The sequence below is a fragment of the Dendropsophus ebraccatus genome, chromosome 11 (assembly GCF_027789765.1).
Source record: "Dendropsophus ebraccatus isolate aDenEbr1 chromosome 11, aDenEbr1.pat, whole genome shotgun sequence".
NCBI lineage: Eukaryota > Metazoa > Chordata > Amphibia > Anura > Hylidae > Dendropsophus > Dendropsophus ebraccatus.
The window spans coordinates 86,452,994-86,474,222 of NC_091464.1; the positions used below are offsets into that span (position 1 = coordinate 86,452,994).

The window sequence follows — 21,229 nt, forward strand, 5'->3', positions numbered from 1 at the left end:
AAAAAAAAAAACTACTGCCAAGATTATATTTTTTTATAATTCTGGCACAAACTTTATAATCTGGAGGAAAAAAAATAATAAAAAAAAAACCCCACAAGGCAGCATTTTCCTTTGGATTTATTGCCCTCATATCTCAGTGTTTTGCATTTGCCAGCAATTTTGGGAGAAAAAAAAAAAAAAGAAGAAGCGGCATTATGATCATTCGGAATTTAAGGTGGCTTTTTTTTAATAAGGCCGCCGGCGTTATTACAGCTGGATAGAAATGGCCATGCTTAGGAGGTTACACAGCTGCGGGCAGTAGAAAGCTGACTGTAGAATCTCTTGACCACTTCTCCATCTCGGCGGGGGCACTTATTTAGGAGAAATCACAGCGTACCTTTCCGTGGCACACAATACATGACTACAAGCTCCGATAAGCATACAAATTCCTTATGCGTTGCCGACAGCCGTAATTAGATTCCCAGCGTGAAAAAGCAGGCAGCCTTCTAGCCGCTCATTTTCAGAGACAAAAACTTTTACCCAGAAGATAATGTTACATTGGAGCAAATCCCCAGCATTTTTATTTATTTATTTTTGTGTGTGTGATGGCCTTGCTTTATTCAGCAACGCGTTTCGTCTTCTATTCAGGTACACTTGCTGCGATGCAGAGGGAAAATTATATCGAAAACCATTTTTGTTGTTTGTCCCTTTGCTGTTTAGGGAAGAGTTAGGAGAACTGCCAGGTACATCCAGCTGTCGTCTAGTACATATAAACACGGTGCAGCTGTAGAGGTATATGGATTCACAAAGACAAGCTGCACCTGCAAATAAAAAGAACCCAGCAGAGCCATATTGAATGGGCAAAGACGTTTTCTGTATTTAGTGTTGTTTAAAGAAAAAAAGGAGCCAACTTATTATGTTTATTTGATGCTGTAACCTGTAGACAGACTTTTTGACCCCTATTTGAAATGATCAGCTGATCGAGGCAGTTTGGGTTGAATCTAATTAGACTCATTTGAATGTAATACATTAACCCCAGGACAGAGCCAATTTTGATTTTTGCATTTTCATTTTTTCCTCCTTGTGCTTGAAAGGCCATAGCACTTCCATTTTTCCACCTAGAAACCCACATGAGCCCTTGTTTTTTGCGTCACTAATTGTACTTTGCAATGACGGGCTGAATTTTTTCATAAAGTACTGGAAAACCAGAAAAAAAATAAATGTTTGGTGAAATCGAAAAAAAAAAAGGCAGTTTGTTTATTTGGGGGGTATTTGTTTTTACGCCATTCGCCCTGGGGTAAAACTGACTTGTTATATATGTTCCTCAAGTTGTTACAAATAAAACAATAAGTAACATGTATAACTTTTATATTATCTGATGGCCTGTAAAAAATTCAAATCATTGTTATCAAATATATGTTCCCTAAAATTGCTCTATTCCCAGGCTTATAGCGCTTTTATCCTTTGGTCTATGGGGCTGTGTGAGGTGTCATTTTTTGCGCCATGATGTGTTCTTTCTATCGGTACCTTGATTGCACATATACGACTTTTTGATCGCTTTTTATTACAATTTTTCTTGATTTCATGCAACCAAAAATGCACAATTTTGCACTTTGGGATTTTTTGGCGCTTACGCCGTTTACCGTGTGAGATCAGGAATGTGATAAATTAATAGTTCAGGCGATTACGCGCGCGGCGATACCAAACATGTTTATTTATTTATTTATTTTTATTTATAACATGGGAAAAGGGGGTTGATTCAAACTTTTATTAGAGGAGGGGACTTCTAGTATATACACTCTGATCTCTCATTGAGATCTATGCTGCATAGATATGCAGCATAGATCAATGAGGTCGGCACTCATTTGCTTTCGGCTGCTGCAGCCGAAAACAAACAAGTGCCGAGCCGGGATCAGCGCCATCTTGGCGGAGACCCCGGCCGGCTGAAGAAACGGAGATTGCTCCTCCGGGACAACGTCCCGGCGGGGCCATCTCCGCCACTAGACACCAGGGAAGTGCTGCATCCGGTAATCGGATGCAGCTGTCAACTTTGACAGCTGCATCTGATTACCTGATTAGCGGGCACGGCGATCGGACCGTGCCAGCTAATGGCCACGGTCCCGGGCTACATGTGGCACCCAGGATCGCGGCGGTTCAGAGCGAAGTCGCCGCGCAGCCCCGTTCTGAACGCCCTTACCGGCAATAAAAAAGTTAACCTTTGTTAGAGGCTCTGTAATCTAACTAATAAAGATGTGTAAATGGCTATAGGGAAGCGAGCTGTAATATTTCTATAAATAAAAAATAAAAAAACATAAAAGCACAAACGATGTATAATGAAAAATGATACAAATTCCTTATATCTTATAGAGATTGAATAAAAACCCCTGACATATACAAGAGTCATTGCATTGTGACCTCCACTGGTGATCTTATTCATGGTCATACTACCATTACACCTTGTCCTCCATATAAAGAGGTAGTAATCACTTTGTGTGTCATACAAACAACACCAGCAGTGTTAGCAGCCCTGATTTCCTTGCACTCTATGTCTGGGTACAGCTATCATCTGCAGGTCATGAGGTCAATGAAGTCTGTGTTGTGTAGTAGACAGTCTAATATATGGCCTCTCCATAAAACTTGCTGCCCTTCAGAGACTCTACAAAGCTGCCGTCTGAGCAATAAACTCATCTCGCCTCAGGGGCGGGGTCTAATTTAAGTCTGGCGTACAACTACACTGGTCTTCATAAATGCCCCCTAATGTGTACAGAGCAACACAAGGATTTCTACAGGTAAGTTTTCATTACCATATGCATGCCAATGGGCAGGTCTTCTTATTGTATAAGCACCTACACAGATAAGGTCACATGACCATAGTTCTGCAGGTGCTGTTACTCTCGATATTTATTTGGGGGGTTTCATTCAGGTGTCTGTTTATTGTGGGATCGGGTGACTGACAGGGAGTTCTCTTAAATGGGCACTGTCATTCAAACTTTTAAAATGTCAGCTTAGCGCATTTCTTTCCTGGCTCTGTGTCATATGACCTAGATGGACTCCTTATGGAGGTTTTAGAGAGAGAACGGGGGAAAGGAGAGTACGGCAGTGCAGTCATCCCCCCATTCGTGCTATTGATCAGTCAGGGTGTTAACATTCGGAGCCTGACCCAACTTTGAAATGTTAAAAGTTTTTATTATAGACAGGTACCCTTTAACTTGACGACACTTGCTTTATTTTCTAATGATGTCCATATACTGTATCTTGTAGGGCTATGGGCAGGGGGCTGTCCTATTACCTTAGAGATTGCCCATTGGCTGATGTTTACCAGGCTATCACATAGGATTTTTTGTGTGCAAGCCCCATATTAGCGTAATGGGGCAGCCACTCTGCACTGACACAGAAAGTAATAAATTCCCCACTATACAGTATGTGTAACTCCACAATTGCTTTGTAGAGTCTCACCTAGCTTTATGATATTTTCGACCCTTAATACATTGCACAGAAGCCGCCGGATACAGGAAAGAGTAGAATGTTGCAGATGACACTAAGTAAAATGGAATAACCTTTATTTTCAGTAATGTCACATACGTTTCACCTTATCAACACTGAGAAACAGAAATAGAAAGAGTGCACCTTTTCATTAGGTGACAACCCTTCACACGTTCCTACTGCAGGGGTATATAATGCCTCGCCCTCATAAGAAATACAACAAAAATTACATTGAACTTGAATTTTTCAAAATGTAGTTATATGATGTTTAGATGAAACGTATTTTTTTTAGAAAACTATTTAGAAAAAGATAAGACCTTATCTATTCTTAAAGGGGTTCTCCAACATCAGGTTAAGATGTAGCATTGCTTACCTTTCTGCTCTAGTTCTGAAACAATCCATTTGTTTGGGGGAAGGGAGGGGTTAGTTCTACACTTCCTGGTTGAGCAATTGCTGAGTATAACAATTCCCGAAAGGTATTGCTTCCCTTAGCTCCCCCTCAAAGTCCTCCCACCCTGTCAACCTCCCCTCCCCCAGCACTCCTTCCAATTCTCCACCCAAAACTGTTGCAGCACATCTCACTACGCCTGCTGTAGTCCTATCTGCTCTGTTCTGTAGCATCATTCGTCACAAGGCAGCAGGCTGTAAACACTCAGGGGGTGGGACTAGAGCTCAGAGATAAGATCTTCCCACACCTCCTTTACAGAGAGAGGGAGGAGCCAGGGAGCAGGGGACAATACACATTTTGTAGTTCTTCTATTTTTAACTTCTTGTCACCAACCACCCTGGAGCCAATACCATCAGTACGACAGTGATAAGTTATATGTATTTGGATTCATTTGAAGGGGTACTCTAGCTATTTTTTTCTCTTTTAAAGCATCCGGTGTCAGAAAATGCCAGAGATTCGTAATTTACTTCTATTGATAAATTACCAGTCTTCCAGTACTTATCAGCTGCTGTATGTTCGACAGGAAGTGGTGTATTCTTTCCAGCATGACACAGTGCTCTCTGCTGCCACCTCTGTCCATGTCAGGAAACCCCCATAGAAAACCTCTCCTGCTCTCCAGACTGGACAGAATACACCACTTCCTGCAGGACATACAGCAGCTGATAAGTACCAGAAGACTTAATAGAAGTAAATTACAAAATCTCTGACACTTTCTAGCACCAGTTGATTTGAAAGATTTTTTTTTCTTTGCTGGAGTACCCCTTCAAATACAATTTTTCAAAAAGTGAATTAAAAAGTGTTAATCCAGTCTATGAAGGTGTCTGCTTCATGTCAGACAATGGAGACGTTCTTGTTTACAACTAGAGACTATGGGGGAGATTTATCAAACATGGTGTAAAGTGAAACTGTCTCAGTTGCCCCTAGCAACCAATCAGATTCCACCTTTTATTTTCCAAAGAGTCTGTGAGGGATGAAAGGTGGAATCTGATTGGTTGCTAGGGGCAACTGAGTCAGTTTCACTTTACACCATGTTTGATAAATCCCCCTCTAAACCCTCAATTAAAATTGGGCCCAGTCTGACAAATCACCTGAATGTGTCTGTATTATGCGTGTGTGAAATTGGAGAGGATACTGTAATGCAGGACCCGGTGACACCAAAAAAGTGAAAGTGCTCGCCGAAGTAGTATCTTGATAATTCTCACGTAGAATTTTACAGCCTAAAAAATTGAACTATAAAACAAACACATTTTCCCAGTAAAACATCTGTTAGTAACATCTTAAAAACACATGAAAGAGGTTTCCAAAGTGCATAATAATATAACAAATAGACCCATGCAAGTGGCTGAGAAAGTAAACTGAGGGTCTCATTAGCATAGCAATGTTCAAGATATGTGTCACTGTCTTTACAAAAAACTTTTGACATGTCAAAGAGACATGTCAAAATTTTTGATTGGTCTGGGTCTGAGGGTTCACACCCGTACCAATTGGAAAAATGAGCGGGGAGAAGACCATGCTGCAGCTTCCTGCTCTGAAAAAAGAGTTAGGTTGTTAATCCATGGGGCGATGCGGGCCTGACAATAACTGGAAACGAGCGCCGATCTGCTAGATCGGTGCTCGTTTACTCGGTATATTCCATGGCCCGATTATCGTTAAACAAGGGCTGAAGAGACATCATTACCGATGTCCTTGAAGCCTTTGCTTAAACTTTATACATTACCTATCCATGCTACAGGGCTCCTCTTGCGGTCTTCTTCTCCCTGGGTCCCGCGGCTCCAGCTTCAGAGAGGCCTATCTCAGCTGACAGGCCACTCAGCCAATCACTGGCCGTGCCGGTCCCGGCCTGTGATTGGCTGAGCGGCCTGTCAGCTGAGACAGGCCGCTCTGAAGCTGGAGCGCACGGGACCCAGGGAGAAGAAGACCGCAAGCCTGTAGCATGGATAGGTAATGTATATCGCCAGTCGCCGCTATTACACGTAGTGATGCGCGGTCAGCGCCCGACAATTATAGGTTCAAACCTATATTTATGTGTATTTATTCCCAATTTGGCCGATAATCGCTCCGTGGAGTAGGTCCCTTAGGCTCCATAGAGCTCCAATAGGAGTCTGACTCTTTGTAATTCAGAGCAGAAAGTAGACTGCAGCGACTCGTCATCCTGCTCCTTCTCCCGATTAGTACGGGTCGGAACAGTCACAATCAAAAGTTTTGACATGTCTCTATGGCATGTCAAAAGTTTTTTGTAACAACAGTGACCCTTCAAAGTTTGCTACCATGTCTCGCCAAAGCTGAATGCTGCTTGTCCCAGTAGTGGAAAACTTTCTGAAGTGGACAATCTATGCTATTAAAAAAATCATCAAATTTTGTAGTTACCTAAAAGGCTTGTGAAATGCATAAACTATGCAATAAAATGAGAGACATTTCTCATTTAATTAAAAATTAAACAGGGTATATAGGATTTATGAGGTCCCTGCAGAAACTTTTATTCTATCGTAAATAGCACCCGATGATGGCCTGCAGAGCAACTACCAGCATTACAGTCTATGGGTGGATCATACACATCATTGAGATCTCATACAGACGGCTATATCATGGTTCCAATTTTCATGGCATATAAGGACACCCATAGTGGTGCATAGGACCTTTCAGGGGTTTTTCAGACAAAGTGATGAGCTATCCACAGGATAGCTCATCAGTCACTGATCGGTGGGGTACCAGTACATGTCAATCAACTGTTTGGTGCCCACACTACACAGTGAATGGGACCAGAAGCAGTTCATTCAGTTGATAGGTTATCAGTATATTTTGGCAGGAAACCCCCTTTAACCATTATTCCATATGCCTTTGATTTAGCCTTCCTTCATTAACATAAAAAAACACTGTGGTGTCTTCCACTGGGTCTCGTATGTAAGTAGCTTTCTCGCCTAGAAGCACTACAGTTACGACCTACCATCGTTTTTTAGTATCTACCAAAAAAAGGTTTAAAGGGGTTATCCAGCGCAACAAAAACATGGCGGCTTTTCCACAGAGACAGCACCACTCTTGTCTCCAGTTTGGATGCAGGTTTTGCATCTCAGTTCCATTGAAGTGAATGGAACTTAATTGCAAACCACACCTAAACTGGAGACAAGAGTGGTGCTGTCTCTGGAAGAAAGCAGCCATGTTTTTGTAGTGTTGGATAATCTCTTTCATGATCACCCAAAGTTCTCTGATGCGCATCCAATCCATGGAGGTTTTCCCTTGCAACTAATCTGTTTTTTAAGTCAGTGCCAGACACTATCAGACTTATATAGAGGGTTTGTGGAGTCCATGCCTTGACCGGTTAAGACTATTTAGCAACTCCTATGGTGCCATAGGCAGATGGTACACTATACCCAAAGGAAAATGGTACCGCAGCACAGAGAAGCCTTAATGTGTGCTGTAAAGGAAATACTAAACATAATAACTTTATATATAGCCATCTCTTTTTATTTCTGACCTTCATCCATTTTCTTTACTGCATTATAAACTGCATTATTTTTATTGGACAAATAGGAAAATTTTAATTTTTATAAAATTTACTTTATAGAATAAATCCATGTATGTTTCTTCTATAAGTGTAAACCATCACTCACCATGGCAGGTCCCATCCACCTCCTCGTAGCCAACACTGCAGACGCAACGTCCAAGTGGTACAAGCCAGTCCCCATCCGCTCCACAATACAATTTAGGAGTGTCCCTCTCTTCTGCGTACTTAATACACGACCCTCTTACTTCGACAAGCGAAGACGAATCAACTCTTGGAATGGTGTCGGGAAACATTGCCAAGTTGCGCACCATGTAGGGGCATTTCTTGTAGTAGACTCTGACAGAGACTAAAGCAATACAGGCTCCGATGTCTTGGAAAGCGAGGTAAAAGCCCTTCTTAGAGATGGGACCCACCTCTCGCACTTCTGTGTTGAGTTTAAGGATGCGATCACCCAAATCCATCTGTGTGAAACTTTCATCAGCGGCAATAGTATCGATCTTACTATACTGATTTGGCTTGAACTTTTGTCCATGCGCCTCATCGGATTCCATGTAGTAGAGGTTAAACGTCTCCTTGCAGGTGCCCACTACCCAAGGAATGCTGTTACAGTCCCTGAGTGTAAATTTCATCTCGACAAAGACTTTTTGAGCGGCATCCCGAGAGATCCAGTTGGTGCGGAGCCAATTGTTTTGATTTGCTTCCATGACGTTACATACCTGGTATGTATGAATAGGCCGGTTATATTCATCCATTTCTGTGATAGCATCCCACTGTAAATATAAACACAATGTATTATTAATTACACTGAGTCACAGCATTCAGGAACAGAGGAAAACAAATGATCTGGCCCGATAATATAAAGACAGCCATAAAATGCACAATAAAGGAGGAAGTGTTGTCATAACTAATGCTGTCTCCTCGATTTCATATCATCTCCTGAATAAGGATGTACAATTTCCTCTAGTTAAATGAGGATATTTTTTATTGAGTATATTATTCTTTTGTAGCATTTTCTTATTCTACAATATATTGTTTGTTCTTTCTATGACAAAAGGGAGCTCTATTTCCCCTAAAAAGCATTGACTGGGGGATTCCATTTTCACATATCTTGTTTTAACACCTTAAAGTGAATGTACCACCAGGTAAATCGTTTTTTTTTTTACGTTAACAGACCGGTGCAGGGATTTTGGTGCCACGGTCATTTTTATGAACTGTTGCCCAGTTCCCGCACATGGTGCCAATCTATTCTCGAGCACCGCCCACCCCAGAGCACTGGGGATAGGCCCACCGGCCCACAGAGTGACAAAAACCCATTCCCTCTGTGATGTGGCTCCATTGAATCTAATTCAGGAACAGGTGTCCTCTGTAATGTTGCCTTTCAATCTACCATAAAATGAATGACGTAATGAGGTGAACCTGATGGGAAAAAAATACAATGCCGCAAATTTTGGGGTGTTTCCATGTTTACATAATGCACTTTACAGTCAAACTGACATGTTAGCCTTATTCTATAGCTCAGTTTGAGTACAGCTAAATGCATTTTTATATAGCTTTTTTAATGTTTTACTATTTTTTAAGAGAAAAACTTTATTTTTTGAAATTAGGCATGATTAAAATGGTCCTATAATGGTATAATGGTCCGATATATAGTAACTCCTATAACGCTTTTATTTTTTCACCTACAGGGCTGTATGGAGCATCTTTTTTTGCGCCATGATGTCTAGATTTTATTAGTATCATGTTTGTTTATATTGTACATATTGATCATTTTTGATTAATTATTTTTATATATTGTACATATTGATCATTTTTGATTAATTATTTTTATATAAAAGTTTACAAAGAAATCAGTACCCCTTTAAGATGACAGGTACACTTTATACTTTCCCTGTAGCCGCTTGCTGGGGGTCCAAGCATTAATACATGTTGGGGGACACTTCTAACAAAAATGGACTCTGAAATTGGAAACCTAAGTATTTTTATTTTTAAATCAGGTAGGTTTGGTAAATGGCTTGTTTTACCAATTAAAGGAATATAGATGGTATAGATAAGTAATTTAGTAAAATTGTTACATCAAAAATGATACAATATGAGGCTTCTTATATCTTTTATCGTTATAATAGCTATGAGTAATCCTTTGTTACTATCAACAATGCTGATCTATTAAATGTCACTAGTTCAAGAATGACATTGTTCTCTATGGTGCTCCTGAGAATTTTGCAGTAGTTATATAATGATAGCTAAAGAGGTGCTATAGTTTCTATTATGAAGCTCTAACCATTACCGGCTTTTGCTCAAATAAGTGCATAAAAACAGTGACCTTTTTTAAAAAAAATGCATCAAAAGTAGTGATGAGCGAATAGTGAGATATTCGAATATTCGATATTCGTACGAATATCCCACATAGTTACATAGTTACATAGTTAATACGGTTGAAAAAAGACACATGTCCATCAAGTTCAACCAACCCACGAATATTCGAATATTCGATCAAATATTCGATCCCATTAAAGTCTATGGGAACAAGTATTCGATTAGTGAAAAACATCTATTTGACCATTTGGAGGGTGAAACCGGAAGCTGGGGGATTTGAACGCTTATCGAATATTTATCGAATATGCGCGGGATATTTGCACAAATATCGAATATTCGAATATCTCACTATTCAATCGAATATCTATTCGATCGAACAGTATTCGCTCATCACTAATCAAAAGTTAATACCATTTGGTTTCACTAGTAAAAGAAAACTGCTGTGAGCCACTTTTTAACTTAAGAGCATTCAGATATTATAACTAGAACAAACAACTCTATTATTACATAGAGCAGCTTTCAGAGAGTAACCTTTCCCTTCAATACAATGGATTTATTCATGACGGAGCCTGACAAGATCTTTCAATATGCAGTAACTAGAAAGAATATTCTTTTAACAGCAGCTTTTGTAACAAAAACAAACAAAAAGGTTGAAGTTTTTAATTAAAACCTATTGTTTGTTTAATGGAAGGTGATACAGATATTTTCATTATTGTGCAATCCTCTCCCCCCCCCCCACCTGTGATGTCACAACAGTTACTGACTGACATTGATCAATGAGCCGTGTGAAAGTTCTGTGCATGCTCTATGAATATTAATCTATGGGGAAAACCCCATGTGCGGCATTTCAACATGGCTTGACACTAATGTTGAGCGAACTTGCTAAAAGTTCAGGTTCTGCAATGTTCGTTCGAACCCAAAAGTTCAGCATTTGACACCTAGCGTCTGAAGAAGTTGGAAGTAGCCCTAGGGAGTCCTGGAAAACATGTCCATACAACCATAGGCTATGTTGATAAGCTGCAATAGACCGGCCGTTCGCTCCACAGTGTGCACTGATAGGGTTTTCTGCAGCCACTATTCAATGAATAGCGGCCGCAGAAAACTGACATGTCAGATTCTCGCAGCATCGCTAGGGATCCCAGCCGGAGTGTATACTATGTCTATACACTCTGAGCCGTAATTTTACGAAAATATATGTAGTGTGAACATAGTCATAAGCTGTGTCCATGTCTCCAGATACCGAGAGTCAAATGGAAAGCGTTTAGGTTTGGATGAACGTTGCCAAATCTAAACTTTCGGCAAGTTTACTCAACGCTTCTTGATCTCTGTGCGGTGGGGGGGGATAAAGACATCAACATCTTAGATAAGAGTTTAACATGTATTCTGAAACTAACAATAATCTAGGTTCACACAACATCTTTTTTTGGCTGATCAATGGCCATCTTTGTTTATGTCCGTCAGTTTTAGGTCAATTAACGTCCCTAATTTTTAAATTTCATATGTTATTTTAAAATAATGGATGTTATTCGACCTCAAAATGACAGACACCCATAAAGACGGACGTCATCTGGCCAAAAAAAGACATTGTGTGAACTCAGCCTTACACTGTGTTGGTGGCTTAATGTGCTGAAACCAAGATGTACAAACACATAAAAGACAATCCATGGAATTGGTCAAACAATCCCACCAACAGATAAAGCTGGCCAATCGGGGAAAGAGCTTAAAGAGTCAGCCGATCATGCCCTATACTTGTATTTTTAGCCAAGCACTGACAGCCCCTCGAGGAGTTTACACATACCGTCTATATAGAAATTGTATAAACATTCATTATACAAAGAAATAGCATGAATATTTCATACCCCTTTAAAGAAAAAAAAAATTCAATGCCATGTTAAAATGCCGTACAAAAGAACACACGAGCCAATGTTCTAAGCCCATGAGCCAGAGAACAGCTAACAATGTGTCTTCAAGCTTTCTATTCCATTCAAAGAAAATCTCCACTTGAGTAATTAATCCTTTACCCCCCCCCCCCCCCTCTCCCATTTGGTAAGAATGAATATACAAATTATTGGTAAATAAAAGCCCCACTGGCGACCGGCGTATTATTTATCAGAATTAAGCCGAAATGTCAGCCTGCCTCCATGCACGGAAATTTAGAGTGGTTTAACTGCTTTTCAATGTGCCCATAATTGGACCGGCACAAAACGTCTTCGGAAGATTTAACTAGGCAATGCCACTATTGAGCACATTGACACAACGGCTACAAATTAATTACCTGCCGGAGCGGGGCAGGGGGAGATAAACCTACTCATTTTCAGGGATGTTGCTACATTTTGTATGAGTAATAGAAAACACTTAGGATCCAACAGCTCTTGGAAAACAAATTGCTAAGGAATAAGCAAGATAACAGCAAAACGTGACACTTAATATTTTTTGACTCTATATGACTACGTCCGCCTACGTTACACCGGCACTTATCTCAAGGAGCGGAGCAAGAATGTCACCACTGCTTCCATAGTTGTTTTAGCTGCATACGTACACCAATTACAGTGACCTTAGCAGTAAGGGACACTGATTCAGAGCCATCTGGGCACATTTATCAGATGATTGTCTCAATGGAGCAACTTCAGTGCAGATGCAAAGAACCATTATACCAAAACTGATCCTAAGAACCATCAAGTCGTCCAGCTGTCAGTTAACTTATTGGATATGGCTTGGTGCCAAGTGCCTCATTACTGGCTTTCTGAGGCTTCGTTGGATGTGACTAAAGGTACTGTATACTGGTGCTATGTGGTACAGTATCGTTTAAGACTGGAAGTAAGTAAGAAGTTGTATATGTATAATAAAAAGTGACGTTAAAGACGATTTGAATGTTTGCAAAGAAGTCATAGAAATTCATTTTAATTTTAATTATTTTACATTTATTTTAATTTTAATTATTTTAAATTATTTCTAAAAAAAAATTAAGCCTTCACATACTTATAAGCTGCTGTAAGTCCTGCAGGAAGTGGTGTATTCTTTCCAGTCTGACACAGTGCTCCCTGCTGCCACCTACTGTCAATATTAGGAATTGTCCATAGCAGTAGCAAATCCCCATAGAAAACCTCTACTGCTTATTGTGTGTGTGTACAGAAGCTCACATATGGACTTTGAGGAAATGTACATTATATTATAATATATTATTTTTCTCTCTTTACCTTGTATATTATCTTTACTGACAAACCAGTATACTTTACACCAATTTTCTCAGGAGGTGCTACACCTAATGTCATTCTACCATGCTGAATGTATGTTACCACAATTTTATATCTATATAATATACCGAATGTTATTCCTGTTGTTTCTAAATGTTAACTATACTGTTGGCACTAAAGTCAGTGCTTATAGATTTTCTCTTTTGTAATTTGTTCTTAAAAAAACCTAATAAAAACATTGAACCAGAAAACCTCTACTGCTCAGGACATTTCTTGTCATGGACAGAGGTGGCAGCGGATAGCACTGTGTCAGACTGGAAAGAATACACAGCTTCCTGCGGGACACACAGCAGCTGATAAGTACTGGAAGACTACTTAGGCAGAAGTGATTTACAAATCGGTCTGAAACCAAGGTATTTAAACCATATTTCTTTCTTTGGAGTCCCTCTTTAATGCACCACAATTTCACCCTGTACTTATCTTATCTCATCAACACAATATTAAAAAATACAAATGTAATAAAGGTGAATAAACAGTAAAATAGAATATACAAGTTACTTTTCCCTACACTAATAATGACCAGTTCACTAAGTTATGCAATTTTTTTTTTATTTGAAAATACAAAAAAAACTATGGTGAAATTAGATGAATTTAGCCATTATAAAACTCAAAAAAATAAAAAATATATGAAGTTATAAAAAGAAAAGAAAAAAAAACAAACTCTCACCTTTGTACCCGATCATAATGCATTTAATATCTACAAATGTTGCCATAAAGGACAAAGCCTTAAATACACTAACTTCTAAAAGCCAAGACACGAACAGAAGCCAACAGACTCCATTGATTTTAACGGGATCCATAATATTTCTGGCATTTTACAAGATATAAACCCGACAAAAATAACGCTGACTACAAATTTTAACCAGGTACTGTATTCTAACAGATTTTGCTATGAAGCCTCTGACACAGATGTGAACCTAACCTAAGGCTATGACTGATAAGAAACGAAAAGGCAAAGACGGAAAGTGCTATTGGTTCTTAAGGCAAACGTGTCCGATGATTTTTGCTCCAGGATATGATAGAGGGAGAGAAGCCTACCTAAGCCAAAGACTACAAGAGGGCAGAAACATTGCTTATGTCTGTGTATGACATGCAATAAATTGCTGTTTGGACGTCTACTCTGGACTTTTTCTGAACTACAGGGAAAGCTGTCAATCACTGTGTGTGGATCTACTCTACACATCTACTCTAGATGCTGCAGGACTTTTACTAAACTGTTACAGAATATTGTCCGCATTGGGGATTGTGGCCGTTCCTGCGTGTATCCCTTACTTCTATTGGATATCCCATTGAGTGCCGTTGGACCTTATTTAGCGTTCCCTGGATCACATGACTGTCAATCATTCTTTGTGAGCAGGGTAAGCTGGACTCTTACTGTCTGTCCCAGGAGTCCTGTCAGGATTTACTAAGGATTGATTTCAGAAATCCCCCTCCAGGTCATATAACCTATAAATCATGGTCTCTATTATATGCCCCTCTCAGATAGGGAAGCATAAATCACCTGACAGGTTCCTGGAAGTCCAATATTAAGTCAGTCCTTATGGGAATGATGTCTATAATTTAATACAGCTATCACTAAATATTTAACAGATACAATATATTATTGATCACATCAGGTAGAGGCAAAAGCTAAATCCTCATAATATTCACCAAATTTTGTTACAATGTCAATGGTTTTAACATTTTTTTAACTTTTTTAAATATTTTAATTTTTTTAAGATTTTCACAAATCTTTCAAAACTTCCATATAGAAATGGATATACCATTATGAATAAAACCAATAATAGCCAAGTCTATAGATAGTTATAGGTCTTTACACTTTGATGAAATGATACGGAGTGTGAATTTGCCGGAGGAGGAGCGTGAGGCCATATGCAATGCATCATCATTCCATTCTGTATGGTAATAGTATAATCAGCACTATCTATACTGTTTGTTCACTTTGCTATGCAGAATTATATTAAACACCCTCCTAGTCAGTCTCGGCAAATGTGCCCTCATGGGCCATTGAAATAAATGAGCTGTTAAATAATGGCAAGAAAGGTGACTTAAAGATTAACACCGCTCAGTAAATCTGGCCTCTCATGACTCATTCGAATATTAGATTGTACATGGCTCTCATAGCATAAGGAATAATGGAGAGGGATGAATCACATTCACCTACACATTGATAAGCTGCATTACCATAGGCACTTTATGGATGGCATTGGTGCGGATTGTAGAAAATTGCAGACCCTTTTACCTAAGCCTGGACAATCTCTTTAATGGTGCGTTCACACCTACAGGATCTGCAGCTGATTTTCTGCAGCAGATTTCATTTAAATAACTGAACACAGCATCAAATCTGCTGCAGATCCTGTAGGTGTGAACGCACCCTAATACGTCCATTTGAAAAGACTTTTGCAACGTAAAAATTGTTGATGGATGTATGTGTATGTTAGGATGCTAAAAATCCCCATCGATTTTTAAACAAAAAGGCTGAAGTACTTACCTAGGCACTGTTCCCCCTGAGCTGTGATTGGCTCCACTTGGCAATACTTGGAGAAGAATGTTACCTTGTACAGGCTCATAGACTAGTTATGTACCCATAGGGGCTGGGCTCTCCAAAAAGAGCTTGGTCAGAGCCATTGTTCTGCTTAATACTTCTATCTTTTTATTTCAGGGGATCCATATCACGTTGACATCAGAAATTACACTTTAGGGCCATTGTGAGAACATTGTCCGTTGTTTGACACGGCCATTGTTTGCATGTTCACCTGCCGATACCATAGTATTGGCCAGATGAACATCACTTTATTTGAATTGGAATGTGGGTACAATCGGGTGTGCCCGCACTGAAATTACCTATAGACCACCTATAGCCAAACTTTACATTAGGTGCACAGGCTATGTTGTGCAGTCGCTTTTTACTGAATAGCGGGCGCACAAAATAGACCTGTTCATTATTTTATGCGGCCGCAGGGAACAGCAGGCGTAGTGTATAGAGAGACGTTCTTCTACAGCCGTTGTTCCATACACCCGAATGTAATTTTACACTGTTAATAAACATCGGCTGCTGTGGCAACCTACAATAATGGCGGTTATTTATTGCAAAAATACAGTGTGTGAACTTGGCCTAAAGGAGTTTGTCCACAAAAACCATCCTGCAGACAAGAATGTCTGATTATGGGAGTATGACTGCTAGGGTCCCTACCGAATATGATCATGAGGATCCTGTGGTTTCCTTGGTTGAGTGGAGTGGTAGTAGGACATGCCCGCTACAGCTTTATTCAACTCTATTGCCTGGATGAAAATATCGGAATACAGTTGTTGGCTATCTTCATCCTGCTTTGAAGAAAATATGCTAGGCTCAGCATTGCAGTGAACACAACCTCTTTATTGATCAGCAATAAAACCAATGGAGGAAACAGCACATTCAAGCAAACGCCAACGTCTTTCTGATGCACATGGCACCCTTATTCATGGCTCCTATTTTCATCCTGCCCCTAGAGTTGAATGGGCCCATGGTCTTCCTGGTTGAAAGAAGCTTGAACATAAACATACTGTTCTTTGCTGTCTTCATTTGGTCCATAGTGTTTAAAAGAGGAGCAGTGCACATGAAAGACTGCCACTGCATTCAACCAAAGGGACCATGGGCACATTTAACTAGCCATGTGTTGTACTCTGCTATCTTCATCTAAAGGAGCCACAACACACATAACATACTACCACTCCATTAATTGGGGAGATCTTCAGATCACTAAACTCTAGGGGAAACATTGATACACAACATGGTTGGACCCCCATCAATAACCTATTCTCTGTGTTGTATTCAGGGGACACGTGTCTTTTGTGCGCGTCTTTTTTAGTTTTTTTTTTTCTGTAATTTGTCTTGCTTGGAAACTTTGGCCATAACAGTTTGCAGATACAGATGGTGATAAGAACTGTGATCATGTATACAATGCTAGTCACCCAAGCATGTCCACCATATCTACGCTTGAGTGTGACTTATTTCATGGTTCTGACTCCAAACAGAAGCTTCACTTTAAAAAAAAATCTTCGAGTACTTTACGCTCAAAGCTGCTTTAAGCTCAGAATGTTCTTCAGTGTAAATACTGCCGAGGCTGGCATTATAAATGTCCTGGCTTGGAGGGTGCTGGAGGAACTAGCTGGACCCGAGCAGCATTTATGGAGATCTGCAAAAAAAATTACCGCCGAAAAGTTCCATGCCAGAAGCAAATGTGACTCCACCATTACCTCTCTGGCTGTGCTTATTCGGTGACTGTACTGCTGGAAGCCAGGCTCTTCACATTATGTGCAAAATCCAAATAAACCATCTTAAAGTAAAGGTTTCATTACTCTTGCTATAACAGCAGCACTGGGTCATTGATAATTTACCTCCTGTGAGCAGAAAAGCTTTGAAATCCATTTTACTGAGATTGCCAGTACACAGCTGCAAGCCATACCCGGCTTCTTGTCACAGCTCGGCAGAACGATGTCCTATTTATAGTCAGACAAGGTTCAGTCATTTGCTTCGAAAACATTTACAACATTTATTATATTCAGTTCAGGTGCAATGCTGTTTAGTTACTTTTTTTGATAGGGCTTCCTCTGGATCAACACTGCAGGATAATAGGTTGCAATAGATGGACTGATGTCTCTGACTAGAGGATGTTACTGTCACTTGGGCTGAAATTGGCTAAGAGACATACTTGGCTGAAAAGTCGTACAAGCAAAGAGCGGCCTGCATGATTAACAGAAGGTTGGGAGCTATATGTAGAGTAAGGTGGACATCTTGCTGGCATAATATGATAAATGGAGCATCATACGCTCTACAGGAAATTATGAGGCTATCAGTCATAAGTCAGTGATAGGAGGCTGAAGGTCAATTGCTTTCAGTCAAGTCGTGAAATTCCAGAGTAAACTGGATTATTGGCAAAAATGTAAATTATTAAAAAACAAATGAGAGCATTGAGACTATTTACTATAATGGATCAGTGTGAGTAATGTATGTATATAGTTTATGTGTCAAATACAATATGCACCAAGATTATTTTTTTCTAGATATGAAAACTAGCCCTCCACCAGTAGGAAGGGAACTTCTCTCTAGTGCCACCTACAGGTAGTTACCTTGTAAATCAATGTGTATAAAAAAGCCTTGAAACGTGATTAGGGTTTACACACTATATCTCATCCATCCCTATCTGCAGATAATATTTTCAGCCAAGGAAGTACAGGGTGTTGGCTGGCTAGATGAGTTTGACTCAAGTTGGAACAATACTAGTTGCCATTGAGGAGAAACTGTCCCTCTGTATCGACAAGGGTCAAAAACCCTAAACAACTGTATTCAGATGGGTTACATTGACTTACAGGGTAGCTACCTTTAGGTGGCACTAGAGACACATTTTTTACTTTATAGGAAAGGCAATTTGCATATTTTTCCATAAAATCCATACAATACTGGATCTCCTCAATAGGAATGAGCTTCTCCCTCGAGTTATTAGAAATTATATTTAAAGTTATATTATTGTTTAAGCAAAAAAAAAATTTTTTTTTTATTATATAATCAAAATGTATCCAATTTTCAAATATACCTCTAATACATAAACAACTGTAAAAATCCATCCAGCTGTGTTCATCATATGAGGAGATTTAACCCCTTGATGGGGGCTTTTCTTAGATTGCATCCATTAGTTTTCAAGTGACTCTACCAAACAGTTGGTAGAGTTGGTTCTGTGACCGGTTCTGTGACCCGGTCACAGAACGTCCGGTGTCAGAGAAGATCATCCCGACCGGTACTGCAGTACCAGCCGGATGATCTGCACTACTGCTGAATTGGGATGTGGGGGCGTCCGTGTGCGCACGCATTCCAATTCGCCGCTGCACACAATGGAGCGTGCACTGACAGGTTCATTGAATAGCGGCCGCAGAAAACTGACGTGTCAGTTTTTTTGCGGCGCCACTTGGGATCCCGGCCAGAGCGTATACTATGTGTATACACTAAGGACGGGATTCCATAGACGGCAGCACTACATAAGTTCTGTAGTAATCACGGCCGTTGCTGCAAATAAGCAACAGCAGCCATGATTATTCCAAAACTTACGTAGTGTAAACATTGCCTTAGTATACAAGAGCATGCTTATACAGTTGTAAATGTTAATCCCTTGATGGGCTCAATTGTAAAAAAAAAATAAAAAAAAATCTTATTATAAAAATATTAATAAAAAAAAAAATTATTCTCTAATACAATTAGTGTTTAATTAAAACATCCACACACTTCATAAAAACAGTGTATCCACACAACTGCACTAACTGGAAGAATTAATTAAACAGGTTATTTAATGTGAAGGAGTATAAGAAATACCATAAAAACAATGCACAAAACCATTTGTTTTCTAAATTTACTTTGCATAAAAAAGAAAGACTAATAAAGGGGTTATCTGACAAATGTTTCCAAATTTATCTAGCATTAAGTGATGTAGTTAATCAATATAGATGTGTAGGGTATCACTCGCCCCTCAGAATTTGAGTAGTCCACAATTCTCATCCTTCCTCCTCCCTCACCAGTTTTTCTTTTAGGTTATGTTCGCGAAAAAAGGCATCTATCTATTAATCACTCTATCAATCTATCTATTATAAATAGGCAGACTCCTTCTGATAAATGCCGACCCCTTCCCGTAGCAGTTACATAGGGGAACATTTATGTTTTTTTTGCGCCAGGGTTAAAAATGTCCCTGCAGTACTGATGGTTCGCATGGAGGAAAACCTCTGAGCGAAAAATGAAGAACCTAGAGTCCACCCCCCCTGTTCTGCCCCCTCCCCATGCCCCCCCCCCCCCTGGTCCCTGGCGCAACGGGCGTAAAATGGCTAGATGTGAAAATTTATATGCCAAAAAAATTCAACTTTTTCCTTTGATAACACCCCCCCTCCCCCCCAGTCTTAATATGTCTGGGGATCGGTTTGCTTAGTGTTGTAGTCCTCTCTTGGACTGACATCACCAGTGTCCTAAAAGATAACACAGAGGGGAAATTTGTTAGCATTTGTCAAGCGGTAAATGTTCCAAATGTTTGCTCAATCATAATTTTGGAGACAAAAATTGCAACTTTTTGACTCCTTTTACAGGTAAAGCTTTACAACATAAGGGGTTGACACCGAGCTGCACACTTCACTTATTACAATTGGTACTGTCAAACACATAGGGTTATACAGCTGTGGGAGGATATTCTCCAGGGTTGGATTGTAGAGGGAGACAATGCATGGAGGAGAAGTAGTATGTCGCAAAGGGCGTCGCTTTGCCAATGTGGAAATGGATGGCATTAATAGAAAGAAGGAAGATACAGAAGTGCTGCACATTCTGCCAACAACTGCATGGAGAGAGTGGTAAGCTGGACTCCTTTAATGGAGTTATCCAGCTTTAGGAAAACATGGCCACTTCTAGAGACAGAACCACACTTGTCTCCAGCTTAGGGGAGGTTTGCAGTTAAGTTCCGTTCACTTCATTGGAACTGAATTGAAAAACCTTCATCCAAACTGGAGACATGAGCAGTGCTGTCTCTGGAAGAAAGTGGCCATATTTTTCTAACGTTACATAACCCCTTTTAGCCTATAGAAGCAGATAACGGAAGCCCCTATTCAATAATTGCCGGCAGACATCTTGAAAAACAGGAGGAAGTCACATACAATACACGCTAGAAAATGTATTTGCTTTCAAATACACAATGAATACGCTTTACTTGAAAAAACCTTTTGAATTGAGGATAAAAATAGGCAGAATAAATAAAAGCCAGCTCCAATCCCCAAAATCTGGCAGGAATATTCCCTTGAACAGCGTGCGTTCCTACATCCCCAGCATGCCTTAAGTGTCTGCCTTTAACCTTTTTTTCTCCTCTCTCCTGACTGCTCTGAATAAGACGCTGCTTCTGTCAGATTACCATACTGGTGTGCAATCTTGTACAACACTTTTCCCATTACTCCCGAGTTGTATTTGCTGTCTTATATTTTATTGAAAATTGCATAGCAGACAACTATATAAATTAAGCCTGTGGCACAATGCTTTGAGCGGCCTTTCAAATTGTGTTCGGCGTGAATTTAATTGCTAATGCAAAATGATATCATAATAAGCAGAACATCTGCTCGTAAACACAACTTAAAATGCCAGATTGCGTAAGTTCACTGCCGTAAACTGTGTGGATGGTATTATTAACCTTTCGCATGGTATGGGGTGAATTTTATTAGGAAGTTTCTTGCTAAATGTTATCAGTACACATGACT

At 39.8% G+C, this 21,229-nt stretch overlaps 1 protein-coding gene across 3 annotated transcripts in view; it reads right to left on the minus strand.

Annotated features, from left to right (window-relative positions):
• EPHA6 (EPH receptor A6) overlaps window positions 1-21,229 on the minus strand; it is a 714,887-nt gene that overhangs the window by 523,771 nt on the left and 169,887 nt on the right. For all 3 annotated transcript variants that reach the window (XM_069945438.1, XM_069945437.1, XM_069945439.1), the window contains exon 3: window positions 7,519-8,182. In XM_069945438.1, coding sequence (XP_069801539.1) covers window positions 7,519-8,182 — 664 coding nt within the window. The remainder of the gene's footprint in view (window positions 1-7,518; window positions 8,183-21,229) is intronic.